The sequence below is a fragment of the Mus caroli genome, unplaced genomic scaffold (genome assembly GCF_978045245.1).
Source record: "Mus caroli unplaced genomic scaffold, Mus_caroli_1 scaffold_10, whole genome shotgun sequence".
Lineage (NCBI taxonomy): Eukaryota > Metazoa > Chordata > Mammalia > Rodentia > Muridae > Mus > Mus caroli.
This window is the reverse complement of record NW_028227265.1, coordinates 60,880,430-60,906,745: the sequence shown is the minus strand read 5'-3', so window position 1 is coordinate 60,906,745 and position 26,316 is coordinate 60,880,430. Positions and strand designations below refer to the sequence as shown.

General features: G+C 42.6%; 1 protein-coding gene across 1 annotated transcript; it reads left to right on the top strand.

Moving 5' to 3' along the window:
* The first annotated feature begins 258 nt into the window (after nt 1-258).
* On the top strand, nt 259-25,951 carry Lpl (lipoprotein lipase). Its single transcript, XM_021169248.3, has 10 exons — nt 259-550; nt 7,134-7,294; nt 11,959-12,138; nt 14,180-14,291; nt 15,221-15,454; nt 16,157-16,399; nt 18,961-19,081; nt 20,600-20,782; nt 21,745-21,846; nt 23,963-25,951. Coding segments are annotated over exons 1-10 (1,425 nt in total). The 5' UTR covers nt 259-462; the 3' UTR covers nt 23,964-25,951.
* Nucleotides 25,952-26,316: the final 365 nt, after the last annotated feature.

The window sequence follows — 26,316 nt, the reverse complement described above, 5'->3', positions numbered from 1 at the left end:
CAAACCCCTCCTCTCTGCCTCTATAGGGGTCCCTAGGGACCAGATTCCTCCCGGTAGGCAAACTGGAGTCTAAACAACAAGCAAGCTTTCCTTCCTGCCCTTTCCCCTTCTTCTCGCTGGCACCGGTGAGCCTCGTTACCGTTTGCTCAAATATTTGGAAGTGCATTTAGAGTCCTCCCCCCAACTTATGATTTTATAGCCAATAGGTGATGAGTCTTATTTGCATATTTCCAGTCACTTAAACAGCTGTGCAGTGGAAACAGTGTCAGACTCTCGATTTCTCCTCCTACTCCTCCTCCGAGGAATTCTGCCCCTTGTAACCGTTCTGCCCTCCCCTTTAAAGGTTGACTTGCCCTACGGCGCTCCACCGCGCTCCAGACCTCTGGCGCCTCCTGCTCAACCCGCTCCTGACTGCCCCACGCCGCGTAGTTCCAGCAGCAAAGCAGAAGGGTGCACCGGGAGATGGAGAGCAAAGCCCTGCTCCTGGTGGTCCTGGGAGTTTGGCTCCAGAGTTTGACCGCCTTCCGAGGAGGGGTGGCCGCAGCAGATGGTACGTTTTTCGCGCCAACTCCCCCCACCCCCACCTGCAGACCCGGACAGGACCACTTTTTCTCCATCTGAAGATGGGAGGGAGGAAGTTGGAAGGACGTGCATGCACTGGGACTCCCAGGCGCAGTAAATTCCCGGGAAGGGTGGCTGGATTGGAATCCAGGAGGAGAAGGGAGAGACCCTGCCTCCCATCACGCTACGGCGACTCTAGGTTCCCGCTTTTTTTTTTTTTTTCCTTTCTCCTGAGTTCCCACTCCGTCTCCTGCTCTCTCCCGCCGACTGCCATCGCAGGGAACGGCTGGGGCGGGGGTTGTGGAGCCTAGGATGGGGAGACGCAGAGGCCGAGCAAAGCTGTAGTGACCGGTGATAACCTCCCTATAGGGAATAGGGGTGCTGAATGCAGGGCACGCGGGCCAAAGTGACCCTAACTTTGCTGGGACTGCGGGTCAGACCCCTCTAGAAGCGGGAAGAGTGAATCGAGGGTGCAGGTGGGAGGACGCGTTGTGTGCATTCCAACTGTACAGGGCGCTGTCGCTCTCGGCGGGTTGTTGTGAGCTACGGTGAAAGTGGGAGTGCGCGGTGGCGCCCGGGAACGCGTGGCGCGGAGTCCTGGAAGCTGGCGTCCTGCAAGCGTTCCTGTGCTCGGCTTAGCTCAGTATTCAAGAAAGCCCAGAAATGAGCCTACCCTCCAGAAAACGAGGTTCAGCCACCAGCCGACTGGAGCCTGTGGCTTGGAGGTTGCCAGTTCAGCTCTGTGTCCTTTCCTTGCTGTCCCAGGGGAGGCTCGCCCTAAGCGAGGCGCTCAGCTAGCTGAGAGCACATGGGATTCTCTAGAGCCTAAGGGAGATCGCTTTCAACACTAGTTGGAAAAAAAAAAAAAAAAAAAAAAAAAGCGGCCACCTCCACGGCTCTGCCTGCTCTCTCTGCCTAGAGAAGACTAGGGTCAGTAGCAAGTTGCTTTATGGCCTTGAAGTCGAGACCTGCCCACAATTGAGAGAAGCCTTGTAACTTGAACCTTGATTGAGCTAACAGAACACAGACTCAAAATGTGACTGAACCCAGTCATAAAAGAAGGCTGGGGTTTCCTTGTGTTGCTGCTGGTGGAATCGCCACGAGGGTGGTGTCCCCTGGAGGTGCTCTAAGGTGGCACGTCCGCAGCCTAATTCCAGTCTTAGTGGAGTCTATGATTGCAGCTAAAAGCTCGCCTTTATTTCTGCGTATAGTTAGTTGTAAATGTCTTGTTATCAAAGGAAAGAGAATCCATCATGGCAGAACTGCACGAAAGAAAAGAATCCTGGGTGTTTTGAGGATACTGGAGATTCTGCCTCTCCCGTGGCAGGTTTGCAACTCTGGTTACAAAAATAGGAGCAAACTTTCAATTCACATTTCAGAAAGTAGACCATAGTAGAACACGACTTTTACCGTAAACTCCCGTAGAAAAGGTCGCCTACATTTTTAGGTTTTGCTAAAGGTTCCTTTAGAAGCTCTGGACCCAGCTTCTCAGTTACTTAGTGTCACCCTTGTGGGGTTAGCTGCATGCGCTCTAACATTAGAAAAGTTGGCAAGACTCAAAGTGCCCTGGGGCTCCTCCCTTATACTTGATTTAAAGGGACACCTAAGTAACTACATAATAATTTTGGATTTTAGCCAACACCTGATTTTCCTATCAATAAAATGTATTTGGTGAATATTATTCCTAAGCAGATGTGAAATGACTTCCTCTTATCATCTTTCTGTCCTCTCAGGGTAGTCCTTTACAGTGAGCTTCTTTAACCACAGCAGGCCTAGCCCTTTGTCCCACAAATGAGTTCACCTAGGGGTAAAAATGTGAGTGAGAAAGGCACAGCTTGGAGCGATCCCAGCTCCCCTCTGGGCTCCCAGTTTCCGTGTTCACTCTTGATTTTTTTTTTTTCCACGAATAGTGTGTGAGTTTGAGAGGCATTGCCCTGGGCTTCTTCCTGGAGCCCCTGCAGCCTCTCCTGGTCCCAGGCAGGAAAGCAGAAAGCTAAGAAAGAGAGCATAGGGGGTCCTGCTATGCCAAGTCCCGTTCCTTCAGCCACAGTGCTCACTTGAGGTTAATATCTGAGTTAAATAACTGGGAGATGACGTTGGAAAAGAGCTTGGCAAGGGAGTGACTGATTAATAGCGGCATTGAAAGGTGTGGGGAGACAAGTGGGGGAAGAGTCGCAGTGGAAAGACATTCGGTGCCTTTGACAGACTGTATTTTTAGCACAGCCTCCCTTTCCTGCTGTGCTGGGGAGGAGACTTTATACTCCTTGACTGACTGTTTCTGTTCTGTCAGATTGTCCGGTCGAGTCGATGAAAACATTTCAGGGGGTCTTGTCCCCTTTTCCTCTGACCATAGCCTGTTTCCACGTTATCATCACCAAGGCTGCACCGTGTTGTGTGTGGCTCATCTGAGGAAACCGTATCGTGATGGTGACTGAGTTCTTCTGAGTCTTCAGACACTTGGTGCTCCTCCTCTGATGGCATTCATCTGTCTTTAATGTCACCTGTTACTTCCGTGCTGCTACTTTTCTGACAGCACTACAGTCCCCTCTATCTAACCCCACCCTCTCTATGGTGACCTGACTAAGCCTGATTTCATCCGTGTGACTGTTAGCCGTATCAGGATAAATTTCTTTTCTTTGTTATACACTATATTTGAGCTGTCTTTTTGGAAACATAGGAATAAAGATTACACAGCAAAAGGAACATATTATCTTCTAATTTGCCTACCTAAACACATCACCCCAGTGTGTAATGAGGGTGTGTCTGGGTGGTCACAGTTTTTAGGGTGGTATTACTGTAATGGGTCAAATTCAGGATGGAAGCCTTTGAAGGATAGACCTTTGCCTCTCTCCTTCATTCTTTCTCATCTTCCTCACTTCCTCAGTCCTCTCCTTCTCTTCCTTCTTTTCCCTCTCTTGCCTTCTCCCCTTCTTTTTCCAATGTGGACTTAATATTCCTAAGAAAATAGCGAAAGGCAGCACAGTTGGATGAATGCAGAGTCACAGATACCTTTCCTAGTTTCCTTAGCAACAGTCACCTCAGATTAGTCAAGCTCACCTGACCTTCCAGTAGTCAACCCGGAGTGCACCTGGATGATGAAATCTACTTATGGAAGCATGCCTGGGGTTCATCTTCCCTGTCACTACGTGCTCTTATCAGTCGGTGCTGCAGGGACCACAGAGGTTGGGAAATCTTTAGGATACTGACACATTCTTAAAGGCAAACACTAACTAGCAATATGAAAAATCCCTCCTGCATAGACTAAGCAGCAGAAAGATCTGTGACTTCATAGCTAATGTAAAATTGAAACTACTGCCTAAGTCATTAAACAGCACCATTTTAATATGAAAACTTAACACACACACAAATACATTAAAACTAAAATGAAATTTTCCATGTGCCAATCTATGTGATGGTGAATGAATTCCTGTCTCTCCTCATCCAGCAGTGGGCCCGGTACACATGCTGGATGTATGGCATCCAACCTGAGCCCTGGATATGGATCTCCACATTAAACTGGTTTTTTTTTTTTTCATAGAAACATATAAAGTCAGCCTGAATAATTTTAGAGACTACCCGTGGCCATTTCAAAGTCAGCGGGGCCACTAACTTGCCCAATTCTAGGGTAAAGGTGGCCACAAGAGAGTGACATTTCTGGAGCTGTTGAAGGTAATCTTATGACGCAGCAATGAAGAAAAAACAGCAACAACAAAAAAAAATGGGCAGTAAGGGAGCTTGTCTGCTGGACCCTTTAGTTGCCTCTGGTTGAAAAAGACTGATAATCAGGCTGGCTAGATGGCTTAGCAGATGAAGGCTGTACGAAAGCCAGATGTCTTGAGACCCCACATGGTGGAAGGAAAGAACTGAGCACAACTTCTGCATGTGCATTAGAGAGAGAGAGAGAGAAGAGAGAAGAGAGCAGGTTGTTAGAAAGGAGGATGAACTATTAGAGGTGGAGAGAGGTGGAATTTACTTTTTTTGTTGCTTTTTTGAGACAGGAACTCACGCTGTAGACCAGGCTATCCTTGAACTCAGAAATCTACCTGCCTCTGCCTCCCAAGTGTTGGGATTAAAGTTGTGCGGCACCACTACCCGGAAAGACTAATTTACTTTTATATTTTGTAGAACACTTTCTAAAATTAAAATAACTTGTTGGGCAGAATCAGATTAATTAGGTTATCGGCACATGATATTCTTTTTATTAGATATTTTCTTCATTTACATTTCAAATGCTATCCCAAAAGTCCCCTTCCCCCCACCCTGCTCCCCTACCCACTAGTAAGGGTAAAGGTGTTTTCTGGTTTAGAAGGAGAAAGAATAGCTGAGTCATCAAATAAGATAGAGATTGCACATAGTCTTGTTGGCGGGATAAATTCCATGCATTATTAAGAGCTTTCAAGATCAGGAGTTTAGCACAGTCTCTGAGTTGGATAAATGCATTTAGAGAAATTAGCTATTATTGTGAAACTCATTTATTTCTAGCAAATATAATTATTAAGAAACATGTCCTGTGTTTTCAGTAGTAGAGACCTGCTTGTGTATGTGTACACACATGCATGATTGAATCACTGCTTATAATGAATCCCTCAGACACTAACATTTAAATAGCATTTGAACATAATCTTTACGAAGGGAAAAGCTTGCCAGTCCTCTGATAACTGCATGAGGAGCCCAATCACAATGTCCATACTTTCACTTTTAGCAAATCCTCCTTTTTTTCCATTTTTTATTAGATATTTTCTTCATATACATTTCAAATGCTATCCCAAAAGTCCCCTATACCCTCCCCCTGCCCTGCTCCCCTACCCACTCACTCCCACCTCTTGGCCCTGGTATTCCCCTGCACTGGGGCAGATAAAGTCTTAGCAAATCCTCCTATTGTCCTTCTTGGCTTGACTTTTGCAATGTTAGTTTGAAATTAGAGGTTTTAATTTTTACTTATTAAAAAAAGGAATATATTTATATTGAGACATAAGAACTGTCTTAATTACCTCATTTGTTCATTTCCTGAAAAATTTAAAAGAGAAACACTCTAATTATATATATAATATATATTACATATAATATAAATTACATATAATTTTTTTTTAGTAAATAGGCTGTGTCCATAAATTGACCAAGAATTAAGTAATTGTCCCTAGCTCCTCTGTGCTGTTTCCTGAAAAGGATCTGATTGTATTAGCAACTTAGCAATTTTTCCTTTCTATATATAATCATAAACTTTATCAGCACTTAGTTATATGTCAATAGTTTCAAAATCTAGGTTTACCTTCGTTCCTTATCCAGTTCAAGATTTAGAGTGAAGAAGGAAAACAAGCTCCTCCTACAGACAGATTTACTGTTATTTATTTATTTTGTGTTTTTGAGACATAGTTTTTCTGTGTAGCCCTGGATATCATGAACCTCACTGTGCAGACCCAGCTGGCCTCAAACTCACAGAGACCTGCCTGCCTCTGACTTGCAAGTGCTGGGATGAAAGGTTATGTGCCACCACCACCTAGCTAAGAATTTGCCATAATTTTAAAGGTCTAATTTTGTGTGAAATGTCCTAAGGAGTAAAGGAAGACAATGTCTTGACTGTGGCTCACACACACCGAGGTACCTTTGAACCCTTCACTCTCTTAAAATGGCTTGAGACAGCACATGTTGCAGTTAGGATAGTAAATGTTTCTCAACTTTCCTTCTTTTAAAATTCTGATAATGGGTGGTGGTAGTGGGGAGTCCTTCTTTCAAATGAATCTGATTGTATTTTTATAGGAAACCCTTAGATAAATATAATAATCATATATTTAAAGAAGGTGGAATAACTCAAAACATAACAGGAACCATGCCACATGAGATCTCTGCGCAGGGTTCTCCAGGAGCATGACCTTTGAACTTGAACCAGACGTCCTGGGTGCTAGCCTGCCCTGTCTTTCCCATCTTGGCCAAGTCACCTGAGACATGATGAAATTAAGGAATTTCTACATGAACTAAATGCACACCCACACACTCTCTAACTGGATGGGGACTAAGAGCAAGGGCTGGCAATCCGATTGCTTAAGTCACAGTTAAGGCCATCTCTGTCTGCACTGTCACCAGTGAGACATTACGCATTCTCTTGCAATCCACATTCTTTTTTTTTCTTTTTAAGAATATTTTTATGTACACACACATTCGGTAGTGGATGATGTTTGCGTGTGTGCCAGTACACACGTGTGCATGCATATATGGAGGCCTGAAGCTGATGGAGGCTGTCTTTCTTGGTCACTCTTTCACCTTACTCTTTGAGGCAGGGTCTTAGAACCAAACCCAGAGCTCACCAATATGGATGCTACCACAGCTGGCTCAGAAGATCCCACCTCTGTCTGGTGAAGCTGCAGTTTCAGGCAGGCACCATGGCCACCTGGCATTTACGTGGGTTCTAGTGTTCTGGACTCAGGTCCTCATGCTTGCACATGACCCATATTCCCTTTTGAAAACCTGAAGCTTTAGAAAAACCAAGGGTGGTGTTGGCATTGACTGCATGTGAATCTGAAAACCTGCCGGTCCTGAGTAAAACCAAGTAATCCCTCCAATTTCCTTTCCTGTAGTGGGAAGAGATTTCGCAGACATCGAAAGCAAATTTGCCCTAAGGACCCCTGAAGACACAGCTGAGGACACTTGTCACCTCATTCCTGGGTTAGCAGACTCTGTGTCTAACTGCCACTTCAACCACAGCAGCAAGACCTTCGTGGTGATCCATGGATGGACGGTAAGAGTGATTCTGGAACAAAGAGAGGGTTAGGGTCAATCAGATCCCAGCTATCAGAAGTCCACCATCTGTATTTGTCTACTCTCTGACAACTTCCTTCTAAACTTGGATAGAGGCAATCTTGGTTCATGATAGCCCCAATCGTCCCAAGTTCATGAATCCTTTCCCCTGGCTGGTGCCCACCTTTGTTTCAACACAGTACCTGTCTGCTACCCTTGGATCATTTATGGAGGTGAAAAAAGATTTTTTTATTAGGTATTTTCCTCATTTACATTTCCAATGCTATCCCAAAAGTCCCCCATACCCAACCCCGACTCCCCTACCCACCCACTCCCCCTTTTTGGCCCTGGCATTCCCCTGTACCGGGGCATATAAAGTTTGCAAGTCCAATGGGCCTCTCTTTCCAGTGATGGCCTACTAGGCCATCTTTTGATACATATGCAGCTAGAGACAAGAGCTCCGGGGTACTGGTTAGTTCATATTGTTGTTCCACCTATAGGGTTGCAGTTCCCTTTAGTTCCTTGGGTGCTTTCTCTAGATCCTCCATTGGGGGCCCTGTGATCCATTCAATAGCTGACTGTGAGCATCCACTTCTGTGTTTGCTAGGCCCCGGCATAGTCTCACAAGAGACAGCTATATCTGGGTCCTTTCAGCAAAATCTTGCTAGTGTATGCAATGGTGTCAGCATTTGGAAGCTGATCATGGGATGGATCCCTGGATATGGCAATCACTAGATGGTCCATCCTTTCGTCACAGCTCCAAACTTTGTCTCTGTAACTCCTTCCATGGGTGTTTTGTTCCCAATTCTAAGAAGGGGCACAGTGTCCACACTTTGGTCTTCGTTCTTCTTGAGTTTCATGCATTTAGCAAATTGTATCTTATATCTTGGGTATCCTAAGTTTCTGGGCTAATATCCACTTATCAGTGAGTACATATTGTGTGAGTTCCTTTGTGATTGGTTACCTCACTCAGGATGATGCCCTCCAGGTCCATCCATTTGGCTAGGAATTTCATAAATTCATTCTTTTTAATAGCTGAGTAGTACTCCATTGTGTAAATGTACCACATTTTCTGTATCCATTCCTCTGTTGAGGGGCATCTGGGCTCTTTCTAGCTTCTGGCTATTATAAATAAGGCTGCTATGAACATAGTGGAGCATGTGTCCTTCTTACCGGTTGGGACATCTTCTGGATATATGCCCAGGAGAGGTGTTGCTGGATCCTCCGGTAGTACTATGTCCAATTTTCTGAGGAACCGCCAGACTGATTTCCAGAGTGGTTGTACAAGCTTGCAATCCCACCAACAATGGAGGAGTGTTCCTCTTTCTCCACATCCTCGCCAGCATCTGCTGTATATGAATCAAAAGATGGCCTAGTCGGCCATCACTGGAAAGAGAGGCCCATTGGACTCGCAAACTTTATATGCCCCAGTACAGGGGAATGCCAGGGCCAAAAAGGGGGAGTGGGTGGGTAGGGGAGTGGGGGGTGGGTATGGGGGACTTTTGGGATAGCATTGGAAATGTAAATGAGGAAAATACCTATAAAAAATGAAAAAAAATAAAACAAGATGAAGAATAATACCTCAGACTGTCCCACATGTATGCAACCAGACCCACGCATGCACATAAATAGGAGATGAACGAAAGTAAGTTGTGGTTAAAGCTACTTATTTAGAATAATCATAAATTGCCCCTCCCAAACACACCAAATTGTTGCTTTCTAGGATCCTGTTATGTGACTATTTCAATTTACTTTTACAATTTTCAGCTCCTACTGAGCAAGTTGCATTGTATATTAAAAATAATTTATATAAAACAGATGGCTAGAGATGCATCATCTTCCTGTTTAGATGCAGCTTTTGAATGCTATAGCTGTATCCTGAATTCCAGTGAGATATAGGAAAAAGCAATATACATCCAATACAGATATCTCTTCCCAAACACCACAGTGATTTTGTTATCTTAACCATTTCTAATTTCTATGGATATGTCAACCGCAAGACCCATACAGATTTTGTTGTTTTTAAGATACCATTTACTAGACTGAACCTAGTATGGTATATAGCATACAATGAAAGTCTAAGTTCCTAACATAAACTGTAAGTTATGTTAAATATCTTTATATTTGAGGTGTTTGGAGACGGTTTGGATGTACACAGTATGGCCTTTTTTTTTTTTTTAAGATTTATTTATTTATTAATTGTAAGTACGTTGTAGTTGTCTTCAGACACTCCAGAAGAGGGAGTCAGATCTCGTTACGGATGGTTGTGAGCCACCATGTGGTTGCTGGGATTTGAACGCCGGACCTTTGGAAGAGCAGTCGGGTGCTCTTACCCACTGAGCCATCTCACCAGCCCAGTATGGCCCTTAATATTTTCCAAGAAGTTTAAGCTTGTTTATCCATGGGAAGCAAGTCTCAACTGCAAGTCTCAACTCTCACGCATCTCAGTCCGACCCCTGAAAGAAATTGGTGCTTTAAAAAGTTGCAGTGGGGCTGGGAGACTTCCCTTCTCTTATAAGGTAACAGGACTAATGAAGTATGTAGACACAGTGCCAGATGCTGCCCTTGGCCCTACTACCTCACAAAACGCACCTGAGCTCTTCAGACAACATATCAGGCGAGGCTGCTGGTCATACCAGCTGTTTCCCTACCTCACAGGCTTGCCTTGTCTGGAACTGTAATAAAGCCAGCTGATCCTGGCTTATCTGAGCAAACGCTGCCTGGGTTCAGTCAAAACACCTGCTACAGGCAGCAGAGTGGGCTCTGCTTCCAGAGCCTTGTCTGACACCGGCTTGTAAGAAGAGAAATCTAGAAAAGAAGATCTTTTCTGTGAAGAGGACAGGGAAGAGCTCCCTCGACGCCTTTTGTTCCTTTTGTATTTTAAGTTGAATCAAAAAAGGAAGTGTTAGATGAGCTGCTACTGAGTTAAGCCAAGTGCACCACAGGGCAGGTTAGTTGGTCACCTGCCCTTTTCCAGACTGCCTACTTTGGAAACACTGATATAGAAAAAGGTACAACAGAATCTAGAATAAACAGCTTATCAAAGATAAGCTTCCAGGCCACTCAAGGTGACAGACTCAGGGAAGTCAGGGCACTCTTCTGTCACGTTAGGAGAGTCACCCACTCCCAGTGGAGCCTTGCCCTTGCTGGTTGTCACACGGCGTGGGAAGGGGTCAGTGCAGTTAACATTATGTTCTGAAGAAATGACACCATCTTCTGATCTTCTACCGGAGTTGCAAAAGGGAGTCAGTGCAGCGGTCAGGTAGGGAGGTGATCAGGACCAGCAGTCCAGAATGGACAGTCTGCCTTGCTCGCTTTGTTCCTTCAAAGGCACACTCTCGACCCCAACTTCAAGTATCCTGGCTGCGACCTGTTCAAAGAGGCTTAACGGGGCTTTTGGTGGGCTGACATCAGCTTTGTTTTGTTTCGTGCTTTCTCTCCATGCTTAAAATCGTTGTAGAGCTGAGCCCACAAGGAGATCAGGAACCAGATTGGTCACAAGCGAAAATGTATGCAGGAGCTTTGAGCTCTTCTGAGCCAGTTTTCTGATGCAGGTATCCCAGGAAGGCTGAAGTTAGTGTACAGAATTACTGATTAGTAACTAGGAGAGACAGAACTACAATCCATATCTCCTGGGCTGGCCTCACCCCAACACAGGGCACAGAAACTAGGTGAGAAGTTCTATAGTTTGTCTAGTGCAGGGATAAAACGAAGTTCATGTTTGGGTATTCTAGTCTAATAAATGATAAACAATAAAACAGGAGTCTAAAAGAACTCATCATTTAAGTGTAAAACTCCAGATGGAGTCAGTAGATTTGGGTATCCAAGGGTCCCTTTACTCTGTTGGTTTTTGTAGGTCTCCATTAAAAGCTGCCTTAAACACATTTGCCAAAGTGTTCTAAGTTCAACAAACATTCAGTATAGCTTTTACTGGGGCTGCAATGGGACCTGACCCTAACATCCTTAACAAATGGTTTGCATTTGCAAACCATACTTTATAAGCAGTGCATTTGCATCTCTAAAAACCATCTTCCTTTTTCTTATTATGCAGTTTTGAATGTTGAGCCTAGGGCTCTCTCTGCACATGCAAGCCAAGCACTGTACAATGGCCATGGCCCTCTTTCCACTTTTGTTTTTAAGACAGTCTCACTAAGATCCCCAAGGCTGATCTTAAAATTATTCTGTAACTGAGGCAGGTCATGAACTTAACTCTTCCATGACTCTACAGAGTTGCCAAAATTATAGACATGCCCAGCAGGCCTGGCCTTTAAATAGACTCTGCTGGGGAACATTTCCTAACTTAATTAAAAGTAATTAAACAACATTTCTTTTCTAAAAGTGTATAATTTGGCTATAAATGTTTAACACATTGACCCTGATCTTTTTTTTTAAAAATAGAGTAAACTGTTGAAGTCTTACTAATTGATAAAACATAACTTTTTAAAGCAGGATAGTCTCCAGTGTGCTGTTCCTGAGACCAGCACTCTCCCTGGTATACTCACATTTGCCCTGGAAGTGGGAAAGAATCAGAGTGCCCCTTGAGGCTTGAGTTCTCAGCCTGAGCCGATGGGCTTCCATGAAAGTTTGTGTTTTTCATTTCACATAGATGCTTGCCATATTTGTAACGAATTATAGTCAAAAGAAATCCTGCACTGTCCTTTTCAGGTAACGGGAATGTATGAGAGTTGGGTGCCCAAACTTGTGGCCGCCCTGTACAAGAGAGAACCTGACTCCAATGTCATTGTAGTAGACTGGTTATATCGGGCCCAGCAACATTATCCAGTGTCAGCTGGCTACACCAAGCTAGTGGGAAATGATGTGGCCAGATTCATCAACTGGATGGAGGTAAGATTGGAAGAAGGGGCCTTCTGTATGTAGGATAAAACTCTTAGTTAGAGCTAGACACATGGCTGATTTTTATTTTATCTTATTGCCTTTTCTCTGAGATCTAAAATGTTTTCTGAAACATTTCAAATTTTCACAAGAGCATTTTTACATTGTGGCAATGTCTTAGTTTGGCTTTTATTGCTGTGATAGAGGCACCATGACCAAGGCAACTCTTATAGCAGACAACATTTAACTGGGGCTGACTTACAGGTTCAGAGATTCAATCCATTATTATGGCAGAAAGCATGACAGACTGGAGTCAGACATGATGCTAGAGCTAGGAGTTCTACATCTTGATCCTAAGGCAGTCAAAAGGAGACTGGCATCCTTAGGCAGATAGGAGGAAACTCTCTTTGCCCATCCCCACAATGACACACTTCCAACAAGGCCACACCTCTTAATAGTGCCACTCTCTGGGTCAAGCATATTCAAACCACCACAGGTAAGAATGACTAAATTATACAGCCAGTGAATCCTCCTGCTGTTCCCTGCCCTGTCCTTTGATATTTTAGTGAACAGATCTGCCAAGACTAAGATCTGTGGAATGGAATAAGTGGGTAGAATAAACAAAAGCCCTGCTTTTCAGGACACAGGCAAGATGGCATGTTCAGCCACCTCTTTTCCTTTCAGCTGGCTGGCACGTGTATTTGTATCCTGCTTTGACTTTTGTTAGACTACCAACCTCTAACAAAATAGTTAACAGTGTTTGGCTCTTAGAGTAGTTCAGATCCATATATAGTCACCCTCATGGTGTGGGGCCTCTGCAGATTAACTGAGGCAGAAAGACAGTTGGGGGGACATATAAGACATGAGATAGGTAAGGGTCCAGAATTGGTGTTGCCTACAGATTTTTACACACTTCCTTCTCTTGGGGACCACACTCTGGGAGTTAACTTTGAAGGTTTTTTTTTTTTTATTTGTTTGTTTTGTTTTTTGTTTTTGTTTGTCTGTTTGTTTTTGAACTAAATAGCTAAAGATCTATTCACTGAAATATCAAAGGATGTGACTGAGCTGTATGAGTTTCATTTTTACCACAATCTAAGCTAGAACTCTCATAGAGCCAAGTTATTGCAACCAGGGAATTGGATGCAAAAGGCTATGCTATGTTTACTGGAATAACCATCAAAGAACAAAAGTTATTTTCTTGGCTTTTTTTGTTAGTCACACAAATGAACTTGGAAGAGCAAGATCGCTTTCCTGAACTCCAGGCTTCTTACTTGTTGTCTTAGTTAATTTTCTATTGATGTGATGGACCACCATGACCAAGGCAACTTAGAAAATAAAGCATTTAATTTGGGGTCCAGGGTTTCAGAGAGTTAGACTACTTGACTATCATGGCAGGGAGCATGGCAGTAGGCAGGCATGCTTGCTCACATCTCCAGGTACAGCCACCAGGCAGATAGAGACACTGGGAATGGGGTGGGCTTCTGAAACTTCAAAACCTACCCCCCAGTGACACACCTCCTCCAACAAGGCCACGCCTCCCAATGCTTCCCAAACAGTTCCACCTACTGAGGACCAAACATTTAAACACATGAACCTATGGAGGCCATTCTCATTCAAACCACCACATCTGTTGATACAGAAAGCTGAGCTATATATGCCCGTGATCTCTTCCCATTTCCTTTTGTCTGCTTTAGTCATGGCTTGGCTAACTTCAAGGAATAACAGGATGCAGGATATTTGGACAAGCAGATAATGTGCAAAAGTTTATATATACACTTAAATAGTATATATAAGTATATACACACATATATATTCATACATACCAAATACAGTTTTAGATGTTTGGAAAACATCTAAACAGTTTCAAATTGTCATCAAAGGAAAAATGTCTCAATACCAGAGTAGTTGTCTCTTTTACGTATAACACGAAATCAGTAAAATTCATTTACAGTAGTGCCAGTTTTTTAAAATCAACATTTACTTTCATTTTTTACTACTTTTAGTTTTGATGTTTGACCATACACCAAGAAGTTTTTCATTTATTGCCCCACAGGAGGAGTTTAACTACCCCCTAGACAACGTCCACCTCTTAGGGTACAGCCTTGGAGCCCATGCTGCTGGCGTAGCAGGAAGTCTGACCAACAAGAAGGTCAATAGAATTACTGGTAAGAGGCATTTTGTCGTTTTGTTCATTTATCGCAAGAAGCAACATGGCCATCATTCTGAGAGAGAATCCGAGCTGCTTCTGCTAGATACCCACGTGCGTGGTATTGGAGGCTTGTGCCCAATATTCATCATCTCTTGTTTGGGCTCTAGCTTTCCACCTGGCTATGGCACAGGAGTAGACAATAGTGTTAAGCACAGAGACCCATACATTCCTGTGAGAAAGAATTCTCACCTTCTTCTGTTCCATAGCCATCTCCCTCTCACATAGCACCAAGGAGACTGACAAGGACTGATTCTAGAGAGCTTTGGAATAAGAGAATCATCTAGGAAGGGGCTATAAATGGTTTGGTGTTGAGAGAAGGAAAAAGGAATTGATCAGTGATTAATGGTCTTCTCAGATTCAGAAATAACCTGCAAGAGAACATCAGGCCATTAGGTGTGAAAAATCTCTGTAGAGTGGCCAGTTAAAGAGATGCATGCTAGGCCTGATGGTGCATGTTTGTAACACTAACACTGGGAATGGGAAGAGAGCAAGTTCAAAGCCATTGGCAGCTATGGTATGTGTTTAAAGCTATCCTAGTAACAGGAGCATCTGGAGAAAGATGGAGGGTGGGGAAACTCAAATGTGTGGGCTCCATTGGCACACATCTGTAATCACAGCACTGTGGAATTGTAGGCAGGGGAATCAAGAGTTTGAGGCTAACCTCGGAGGATGAGAGGGAATGAAAGAGAGCAAGAGAGATTCCGGGTGTTAGAAGAACTGTGCCTACTTTTTTGACTCTTAGCACTGAAAGCTCCAACCCTGAAGACTATCAGCTGATGGGAATTTAAAAGGCTTCCAATAACACTCAGAACAGCAGATGCTGATGCAAGGATTAAATGCACTGCAGACTTTAAAAATCCATGGGACTCCTTTTTTCCCCCTAAGGTTTGGATCCAGCTGGGCCTAACTTTGAGTATGCAGAAGCCCCCAGTCGCCTTTCTCCTGATGACGCTGATTTTGTAGATGTCTTACACACATTTACCAGGGGGTCACCTGGCCGAAGTATTGGGATCCAGAAACCAGTAGGGCATGTTGACATTTATCCCAATGGAGGCACTTTCCAGCCAGGATGCAACATTGGAGAAGCCATTCGTGTGATTGCAGAGAGAGGACTCGGAGGTGAGTAAGCTACAAGTCACTTAAATGTGAGTTTGGAGGGTAAGGTCTCAATGACCTTGTATCCTGTTCCCTAGCTCTACAATAAGTGGTTTCAGTATACACACTTGTGGGGAGGGAAGATGGCTCAGTGGGTAAAGCACTTGCTGTGCATATGTAAGTACCTAAATTTAGATCACAGAGCCCATATAAAAGCCAGATACACTAATATTTGTAATCCCAACAGTCCTACAGTGAGGTGGGAGGCAGAGTGGAGACTCCCTAGAAGCTTACAGGACAGCTAGCCTGGACACAAAGAAGAGACCTTATGTTGGACAAGGTAGAAGGCAAGGATCAAATTTGTCCTCTGACCTCTCTACTAATTTAACAATTATCCCCTTTATGGTATGGTTTCTAGAACTATGCTTTCAGAAGCACCTTAATGTCTGCCAAAAGTGGTAGATATTTTCAGTAAAGGGAAGTTTCTCTTAAGCTGGAGGGAAACAACTTCTCCCTCAGGTGTTGTCTATTATGGCTTTACAAATATCCATAAATATAAAATGGCAGGAGCCAAAAGTTCTTGTCAACTTTTCATGGTCAGCTTGACAGTTAAGGAGGAAAGTGAGCAGCTGCCACAAGAACACATCCTAAAAAGCCTGACATCAAGTCTACCCTTGTGCAAGGCAATTTCTGGAGAACTGCAATTTCTCATGTCTCTTTGCCCAGACGTGGACCAGCTGGTGAAGTGCTCACACGAGCGCTCCATTCATCTCTTCATTGACTCCCTGCTGAATGAAGAAAACCCCAGCAAGGCATACAGGTGCAACTCCAAGGAAGCCTTTGAGAAAGGGCTCTGCCTGAGTTGTAGAAAGAATCGCTGTAACAATCTGGGCTATGAGATCAACAAGGTCAGAGCCAAGAGAAGCAGCAAGATGTACCTGAAGACTCGCTCTCAGATGCCCTACAAAGGTAAACTGGAAGCTGTGGGAAGGAGGGGAAACTGCTTAGTGCCATCTCTGTTATCATGGGCCAAGCCTGTCTAGTAGAAGAGTTAATGAAGTGATGTTACTAAGTCCTGAAGCCTCACTTGTGCCTCTGTTAATACAGAAGCATTTCCACTAGTCCACTTCATCTAGGTCTTGATGCCCACACCGCAAGACCCCAGTGCTCAGCCTTGAATTTGCAGCCAGCCTTCTCTGTAGCTGTAACCAGCGATTAGTACTGGGATAGAGCTAATCTGAAACCATCACTTTGAGATTATAAACTCTAGTCCTTTGGTCCAATTCAGTCTACTACTTACTTTTGTAAATAAAGTTTTATTAGAACATGGTCAGACATGTTCATTTCCATATTATCTAACACTGCCACGAAGGCAGGCTCAAGTGATTGAGACAAAGACCACATAGCCCACAAAGGCTAAATTACTCTCTGGAACTTCATAGAACATTTGTCACTTTGAAAACTTGCTTTTCATGAAGTCAAGAACCACCAATAATCAAATATTCCAGGTGTCTTAGTTAGGGTTTCTATTGCTGAGATGAAACACCATGACTTGGGGAAAGAAACTTGGGGAGCAAAGAGCTTATTCTGCTTAAATTCCTACATCACTGTTCATCATCAAAGAAAGTTAGGGCTGGAACTCAAGCAGGACAGGAGCTGCTGCAGAGGTGTACTGCTTAATGGCTTACGCTTTATGGCTTACTCAGCCAGCTTTCTTGTAGAACTCAGGGCCACCAGCCCAGAGGTGGCACCACCCACAATGGGCTGGACCATTCCCCGTCAATCATTAAGAAAATACTATACAGACTTGCCTGTAGACTGATCTTATGGAAGCATTTTCTCAATTGGGTTTTCTCCTCTAAGATGACTGTAGCTTGTGTCAAGTTGACATAAAACTAGCCAGCACATTAGGGGAGCAAGAATGCCAAGTTAGATGTCCATCTGGCCATAAACTCATTTAAAACTTGAACTTAAAGCTTGGACTCTTGCTTAGAGCAAGACCAAAAGATATACATGGGGGAAGAAGGTTGTATTGTAAGATACATCTGGTGTTAGAGACTAATTTTGGACAGATTGCCTTTGGCGGAATCCTGGTTGAAGCCCGAAGGAAGGGCACTTATTACATAGCTTCCCTAGAGAAAATATGTCTGTAGATATGCCAGGTGGCCCAGATACTGGAGCATATGATATGCCAAAAAATATTGAAGGCTGTGAGATAACGCTCATTTTCTCTAACTCTAGAACAACGTGTTAGAGTATGAAAGAGGCCATACTCTAAAAACAGGGAGTGGTTTACACAGGGTCACCCAGGCTTCTGTCTGGACTTCCTAGAAACACATAGACAATCCCTAGCACAAGCCTCTCCTGGGGTGGCCTACAGCACTGCCTTAGACACAAGATGATTTATCTTTACATTTGAATAATCATGGGGTTTGGTTGCTTTGTGGTGTTTTGTTTTGTTTTGTTTTTGCTTACCTAGCTATTTACTTTCATTATAAAATGAGCTAACGAGGTAGGCATAGTTGTGCATACCTGTAATACTCATCCCTTGAGAGGTACAGGCAGGAAATCAGGAATTCAAGGATGTCTTCAAGTATATAATCAGTTTGAGGCCAGCTAGGTGCACACACACACACGCACACACACACACACACAAATACCATCACTTTAAACAAAACAAATAGCTAAATTAAATAGATTATCACAAGAAACCACAATAAAATGTACTGAAAACTTGTTATCCAAAGTAACCTCCAAATCCAGTTTTGACACCTTCTTTGTCGTGAGAGTTAAGGGTGTTCAGGCTCATCATAAGAGGAATTCCATTTAATAGATATCAGTGTAATAAAAAGTATGCACAGAAATCTTGGGTTACAGAAAGTCACCATCAGAATGACCCCCATCTTGGTCACAGTAACTGTTATTGGACTCGGGGTTTTGGCAGATAAGTGAGGAAGAACAGGGAAGAGATACGGAAGTTCCTGCTTCCTGGTGGATTTCCTAAGCCAGGACAATTTGGGACCTGGCTTTGTACCTCAGGGCTTTTCTGGCGGTTCACAGTAATTCACTGTACTGTATGTGTCGCACGCTCACTGTGTGGATGGTGAAGGAACAGGATGAGAAGGGGTGGGGTTGGCACAATGGACCCAGGAAATGGGAAGAAACGAGGCCACACACAGTAACAGTAGCAAATACCAAATATGTTTGGCACAGATGTAGAAATATAAGGTGGCCAAGGTAAGTGGAGGCCACAGAGAGCTTTCTGGGTGTGTTTGGAGGTCCCTTCCAGGTTGGTAGTTCAGATACAAGTTGGGTTTCTCCCATGCACTATGGCCACACTAAAAAGCACATAAGGTCTGCACTACTTTCAACAGCAACTCTTTCCAAGTCATTTCACATGGTGCAGCATGGGCACTTGTCGTTTGGGTGCTCAGAAGACATGTTCTAGGAGTCGGAACTGCTTGGTGGTTTGGGAACTATAATGTTTCCATGAAGACTGACATGCCTTGTGTCAATATCCCTCCCTACAGTGTTCCATTACCAAGTCAAGATTCACTTTTCTGGGACTGAGAATGGCAAGCAACACAACCAGGCCTTCGAGATTTCTCTGTACGGCACAGTGGCCGAGAGTGAGAACATCCCCTTCACCCTGTGAGTATCTCAGGACCTGTCTCCAAACTGTGGCCAGGTCACAGCCTTGCTCCTTGCCAGAGCCCTGGATCAGGGAAACAGAAGTACACATGACTCCTGACCTCCCCATGAAAAGAAATTCTAGTTTAAAGAAATTAGATCAAAGCCTTAAAATCTCAACACTTAGGAGGCATAGATAGTTAGATTTCTGTGAGTTTAAGGCCAGCCTGGTCTATGTAGAGAGGCCCTGTTTCAAAATACCAAAAGAAGGAAAAGAATTTAGAATTAAAAAATGGAGATTTTGCACCATTTTATATGAAAAAACACTGCTTTCTAATCTCTTTTATACTTGTTTACTCTATACTTTGTATTTTCCTTCAACATTTCAGGTCTTTTTTAAAAAAAGAAAATTGATAAAGTAGATAAGTTCCCCCCAAAAGAGTTAACATTATGGAGTAGGGATATGGCTGGGAGGTAGAACACTTACCTACCGTTTGGATGTGGTCCCAGTGCTACCAAGAAAAGAAAAATTGTGGCAGGAAGTCAGTTTACTAACATAGAGAGAGAGAGAGAGAGATAGATAGATAGATAGATAGATAGATAGATAGATAGAGAAGTAAAATGCACATGGCAAAGTATTACTCAGTTTTGATTTTGATTAGAGAAAATTTCATGATATCTTTTAACAATTCCTGAATGAACACATGTTTTAAAGTGCACAGTAACTATAAAGTGACTGAGCAGAACATACATCTCCTGCTTGTATCATTGGTTGCAAGAACTTTCCATGCAAAGAAGACAGCAAGGAAATAGTTTTCCCTAACTATGGTTACTAGGAGTAGGTTTCTTTTACAATGGATCCTGAAGAAATACTCAATAGAATGTTTTTAAAATTGAAGTGTGTCCTACTCATTATCATGGAATATATGCCACAAACTGAGTGTTAATTAACATTGAGGCAAAGGTCATGGGAGTTATGGTTCATCGTGTCAATAAAATCAATACAGATTCTAAAAGTTAGAGTTCTTGAGAAGTAGGTAAACATGGTGAACGTAGAGTGGAGAAGAGGACTGAATATATACCTTATAGTCAAGGGAACACATGTATAAATTAAAAAGGATTATAGGACCGGGCGTGGTGGCGCACGCCTTTAATCCCAGCACTTGGGAGGCAGAGGCAGGCGGATTTCTGAGTTCGAGGCCAGCCTGGTCTACAGAGTGAGTTCCAGGACAGCCAGGGCTATACAGAGAAACCCTGTCTCGAAAAACCAAAAAAAAAAAAAAAAAAAAAAAAAAAAAGATTATAGGGATTGAAAACTGACTAGAGTGGCTAGTGGCCTTTTTCCCTTAAGAAGGACACTCGTTTATAGTGTTAGGAGGAAAAGGGTTGCAGGATATTAAGCAGCCAAATGCTGCTGACATTCATCTTGGATATGTTTTGCATTTTAAAAATATCATCCAAACAATAAAGCTATTTACAGTTAGTGAGGAGACAAGGCTGATTTCCAGAAGTAACCAACTTTGTGGAATTTTCACCCAGGCCCGAGGTTTCCACAAATAAAACCTACTCCTTCCTGATTTACACGGAGGTGGACATCGGAGAACTGCTGATGATGAAGCTTAAGTGGGTCAGCGACTCCTACTTCAGCTGGCCCGACTGGTGGAGCAGCCCCAGCTTCGTCATCGAGAGGATCCGAGTGAAAGCCGGAGAGACTCAGAAAAAGTAGGAACCCTCCTTCCCAGGCCTGTGGGACCTAGTTAATTACTGCAGAAACCGTTCAGGAATAGTCTTTCCTGGCCACACTGAGGACCTTGTTGAGTACCAATCACACTTGCACACTTGGGAATGGAAACGTCTGGACTTTTTTTTTTTTAGATCTTAGAATAGTTGCACAAATATAATGAAATACATAGGAGCTAGGTATTTCATGGTCCTCTTATACCCACAGTCTGAAGGTAATTGGACCTTTTCAGTGACTGTGCATTTTGACTACCATCCATCACCTCAGATCATGGTGTGAAACTTCCCACATGTGCCATCATTTTGGAACATCTGGGAATTTATATTGTGGGGTTGGAGATGCTCAGCCTGTAATATTTCTGCATTTCAAGTAAGGGACCTGAAAGCCCTGAGCTGGTCACAATTATTTGGAATGAGAGCTGGGATCAGAAGTAGGCAATCTATGTATTCATCTAGGACTATTTCTTGCAAGTACAAAATAGTTACAAATTATAGAACAAATAATTTGCATAAAGAGCCCCAAGCCCCCATAGAATTGAAATGTTTACCTACTTGTCCAGGGATTTTGTGACCATACCATTGATAGGAACAACTCTTTAATCTAGCATTGAGAAATTTATTATTATTATTATTATTATTATTATTTCATTTATTTTTAGACAAAAACTTTTAGAAGTGCTGTGAATAGAAAAATTCTACATAACCTTTGTTCCCAAAGCAGTTGAAGGCTGGCTCCCTAATTCTCCTATAGCAACACTAAGAGGCTCTGCTGCTCAGACCTTCTGAGTGAGATGTGATCCAGATGGCACCCTTAACTGTTGGAACTATGGCCACACACCACAGTTAACTAACATGATTACCTACGATGTGATTGGTCTTGACCCATTTTGAACAGTTGTTCTAATTGATCCACGTGGCATGCTCACATCTTCTTTCTTCCACAGGGTCATCTTCTGTGCTAGGGAGAAAGTATCTCATCTGCAGAAGGGAAAGGACTCAGCAGTGTTTGTGAAATGCCATGACAAGTCTCTGAAGAAGTCTGGCTGGTGAGCATCTTGCAGCACTGCTTTTTAAGCATCTTCTTGAAGTGGCCTCCTCCTAGCTCTTTGCCCTGCAGCTCTTGTGGTCGCTATCTTTAGGGCTTCTCTCTCAGCCTTTCTTTCTTATCTTATGTTACTTGCTTTTTTTCTTTTTTAACTGCTTAATGCTACTTTTCTTTTTGCACTATGCTGACCTTCATCCCAGACATATAAGTTAACTTTTTTTTAATTCATTTATTATTATATATAAGTACACTGTAACTGACTTCAGATGCACCAGAAGAGGGTGTCAGATCTCATTACAGGTGGTTGTGAGCCACCATACGGTTGCTGGGATTTGAACTCAGAACCTTCCGAAGAGCAGTCAGTGCTCTTACCCGCTGAGCCATCTTGCTAGCCCACAAGTTAACTTTTATTTCGTGAATTACACACAAGTCCTCTCTTCTTAATTTCCCACTACTGCAAGTCTGTTAGCTACATAGATGTTATCTGAAAGGCAGGGAACACTGCAGCTGTATGTTCTGCATAGTGTCTCATATCAGCTGTAGCCACATGGTCACCTTCTTGCTCCAATAGCTACAGATTCCAGGACAGGACCACAGGGGAGACCTAAACTGTGTCAAAACCCCAAATATGGGGAGAAAATGGAGTCAGAATACAGGAAACTGTTATCCTATCTCAAAACAACTGCAGGCTTGTCCGTCTTACGTGACCTCTGGGGCTAATCCCCATGGCAGCTGGCAGCAGAATCTTTCCAGCACGTCAATGCTAAGTGGAGACCAAGCATGTGACCTTCCATCTCCTCTACCAAGCTCTCAGGATACGCTGTTTTTATCCCTCCCCCTTGTTCCTCTGCCAGACCCCAAGTGCTAATAGGTTACACCTATTAAAAGAAGATACTAGATAGTGCCACAGAAGCAGTGATACAGAAACAATAACAGATGCTGGTCACAGAGTCACTGGGCCATAGAAAAAGCATTTGTTTTTGCTTTCTCCTGTTTTCTAGATTATTATAAGCACAAGTACCAAATAAAGTTAGCCTCTTCAGAAAAAGAATACTAAAGACCTACTATGAGCATGTCATTTAAAATATCTACCTAAATATAACCTGTATGTGCTCACTATGGACAGATGAGGAAAACCAGAGAGAAGCAAAGTAAAACCAGTAAGGTCTTATCAGTAACATTTGACATGTGATTACCAATTTTATTTAGAACCGTTGTCACTATACATACATGGCATTTGTATGTTCTCACATCACAAACATTGGGGTATGGCAATGAATAAAAAGAAGGTGCCACATGGATCCCAAACATCACTGTGAGTTCCCAAGAGAACTTGACATGGAGAAGAGCTGGCCAGCATTAAACTGGCAAATGACTCTTAACTGAGGGGAGAAATCCGAATCATAGATCCAAGGAAACTTCATACTTACCTCCTCTTTGAAATAGGGGACTCCAGTATAAAAATTTAGATATGCACACAAACACATTACATACACCTACTTTCCCCCATGCCCATCTGCAACTTTAAGTAGCTATGTAAATATAAAAATAAAGGCCCCTTTAATAAGTAAAAACCCCAAAATTGAGGAAATACCTTCAATTATTTATGAAGTACTTAGATAGCCCTGTTTCTAAGACATCATCTGAGAAGGTCCAATGATGTGTCTATGGTCTGTTCATAGGGGTTCTAAACAACAGATACATAGGAAGCCATTACCTGAAATGCATTTTAAATTTAGGATTATGAGTCAGCCAGTGCTCTTCAAGGGTTTTTAACTCACAGACTCTCAGTCTAACGTCCCCTGTTAACTCTTCAGAATGCCCACAAAGAAAGAATGAAGCAGCCTTTCTATAATGTTTAGAGCATAGGAAAGCTTTGTGACTTTTGTCATCACATGACCTGATCTTCTGAAGATGATGCTCAGATGGGGGCCTCTCTATCTGTGCACCGAGGGTGTCTGCTGCCCCAGGAGACGACTGCTTTTCCACATCTATAATCCTCACCACACAAGCTCTGTTCTGAATGTCACTGCTTCCTCCTGACAGTGCTGGGGAGGGAATGGATTTGTAGAAGACAAAGCAGATGATTAAATAGCCTTTCTTCTGTTTTTCCTCAGACACTGGACAAACCAACAAGAGAAGAAAGCATCTGAGTTCTTTGAAGACAGAAGAAAACAAAGTAAATTTAATTTAAAAAAATAATACCCTTGTTTGGGTGTTTGAAAGTGGGTTTTCCTGAGTATTAATCCCAGCTCTATCGTGTTAGTTAAACAGAAGACAGTCTCAAATATTAAACGGTGGCTAACCCAGGGTGAGGAATCTAATGGCCCATAGCAGGTCTTCCAGCATCAGAAGACAGCAGGCAGGAGAAACATGCTGGCTTGTATCCCTTAAGAAGGAATCATTTGTTCCCAACAATATAAGACTCCATCATGTGACCCATTTGATCATGGTCTAAAATTAGTAAGGGCCTCTTATTTTTATTAGAACTCTGAGGTTTTATATTGAGACCTTTTCAAAGTTTTCTCAAAGTCTAATATAGACAATACTTTTTGTGGCATGAGTCAGATCCATTTCCTTAGCGGTTGAAACCCCTGGCCTTTGTAACTAGTTTTTTTACTATTGGGATATATCCCCCCACTAAAAAAAAAAAAAAAAAAGGAACCAGGAACGTGTGACTTGGCAAAAGCAGTTGAAGACATGGCTCATGAAGTCCTGACCCTTGGTCCCACCACAACAAAGTACAAGTCAACAGAGATACAAAACCTAGACTGAGTAATTCTTAATAGACTTGAATTTTTATGGCTTAATTCTTCCCTCTTTTAAATATTTGTCATATATTTTAACATTGTTCTCTAGATAGATGTTGAAAATGAGCTTGTAAGCTGGGCAATGGTGGCACACACCTTTAATCCCAGCACTTGGCAGGCAGAGCCAGGAGGATTTCTGAATTCAAGGCCAGCCTGGTCTATAGAGTGAGTTCCAGGACATCCAGGGCTACACAGAGAAACCCTGTCTTGAGAAAAAAAAAAGCAGGAAAAAAAAAAAGGAGGAAGAGGAAGGAAAGGAGGGGAGGAAGGGAGAAAGAGAGAAAGAGAGAAAAGAAAGAAAGAAAGAAAGAAAGAAAGAAAGAAAGAAAGAAAGAAAGAAAGAAAGAAAGAAAGAGAAAAAGAAAATGAGCTTGTAACTGAGGTGACATATAAATTGAGCTGAAAGACAACAACGCCTAGGTTGATTTTACTTCTCTTTTTTGCTTTCTTGAAAAAAGTCACAATGGTCCCAGGCCATAACCAAGTCTGGCCTTGAACTAAACTATGTATTTCAGGCTGACCTTGAACTCTCAACCATTCTGCCTTAGCTTCCTGAGTCCTGGGAGCTTGAGAACCGTAATTTTATTATCAGATTTTTCTTACTTGTTTTCATCGATTTGAAATGCCCAATACCCAATAGTTTGTATTTCATTTGAGACTCATCTCCGCCATGCCTCTGTCACACTTCTAACACATCACATTAATTTCTAGTTTAGATGTGATCAAGTTCAAATTCTGCACTGTGCAAAGTACAAGTTTTAGAGCAGGACCATTTTTTTTAATCACATAAAAGTTGAAATTACCAGAAAATGTGCATATGGATGCTTGTAAACTGCTGTGCAAAGAGAAGAGCCCTCAATTGTAATAACTATATAAAGTACCAGGCTTGTTGCCGCTGTTTTGTTTTACCTTAACAACAAAAAAAAATCAATAATGAAGAATTATTTATTAACGAGATCTCACATTTTCAGATTGCTTTTACTATTCATTAATGTAAAATGATAAAGAAGATCTATCTCAGAGGCTATAGCTGGGAACAGAAACTGTGAAATTTGTGGGTATCTGAACACCAACCCACATGCAAAGCCCCACAAGTGTAGTCGTCATTCAATGTGATTCAGAAAGGAAAGAGTCAAGGGATATACTGGACTATGTTAGAGAAGTATTTCCCGATATGCTGGAATGTTAGCCCTTGCTAGGAGAAAGCTGGTTGTGCCTATGTAATATAGGACAAAGGTGACTGGTTTCATCAAGTTTGGAGTCAATTCTAACAATAAAAATATGTATAATTTGTCACCGGCATCCCCATTATTGCTAATTCATTACAGTATATACACATACATGCATACATATTTCAATGATGCTTTAGCTTTAAATTTATTTATTAGCTGTAAATAATGTGTGGGTATGTAAGAATGCTTGTAAACACTGGAAAGTCTGTTGTGGTTATCTGCAGTATAGATTTGTGGTGCTAACTTTGTGTCCGTCTCCATCCATGATTGTCTGTCTCACTGAGCCAACTTACTCTGATGAAACAGTACAACGAAATAGGCTTTTGAAAGAAGAAAACTCACCTGTGTGAAGAAATGGTATCTGCTTTCAATAAAATTGAGAACATTTTATCATGATACTAAGTCATCATTTTGTATCATTTAGCCCTA

Bases quoted from the DNA above. Each gene is read 5' to 3' on its own strand.
- Lpl (XM_021169248.3), top strand. From the start codon at position 463: ATGGAGAGCAAAGCCCTGCTCCTGGTGGTCCTGGGAGTTTGGCTCCAG. The intron at 14,292-15,220 runs GTAAGAGGCATT...TTTCCCCCTAAG, and splicing joins GAAGGTCAATAGAATTACTG to GTTTGGATCCAGCTGGGCCT. The intron at 15,455-16,156 runs GTGAGTAAGCTA...CTCTTTGCCCAG, and splicing joins TGCAGAGAGAGGACTCGGAG to ACGTGGACCAGCTGGTGAAG.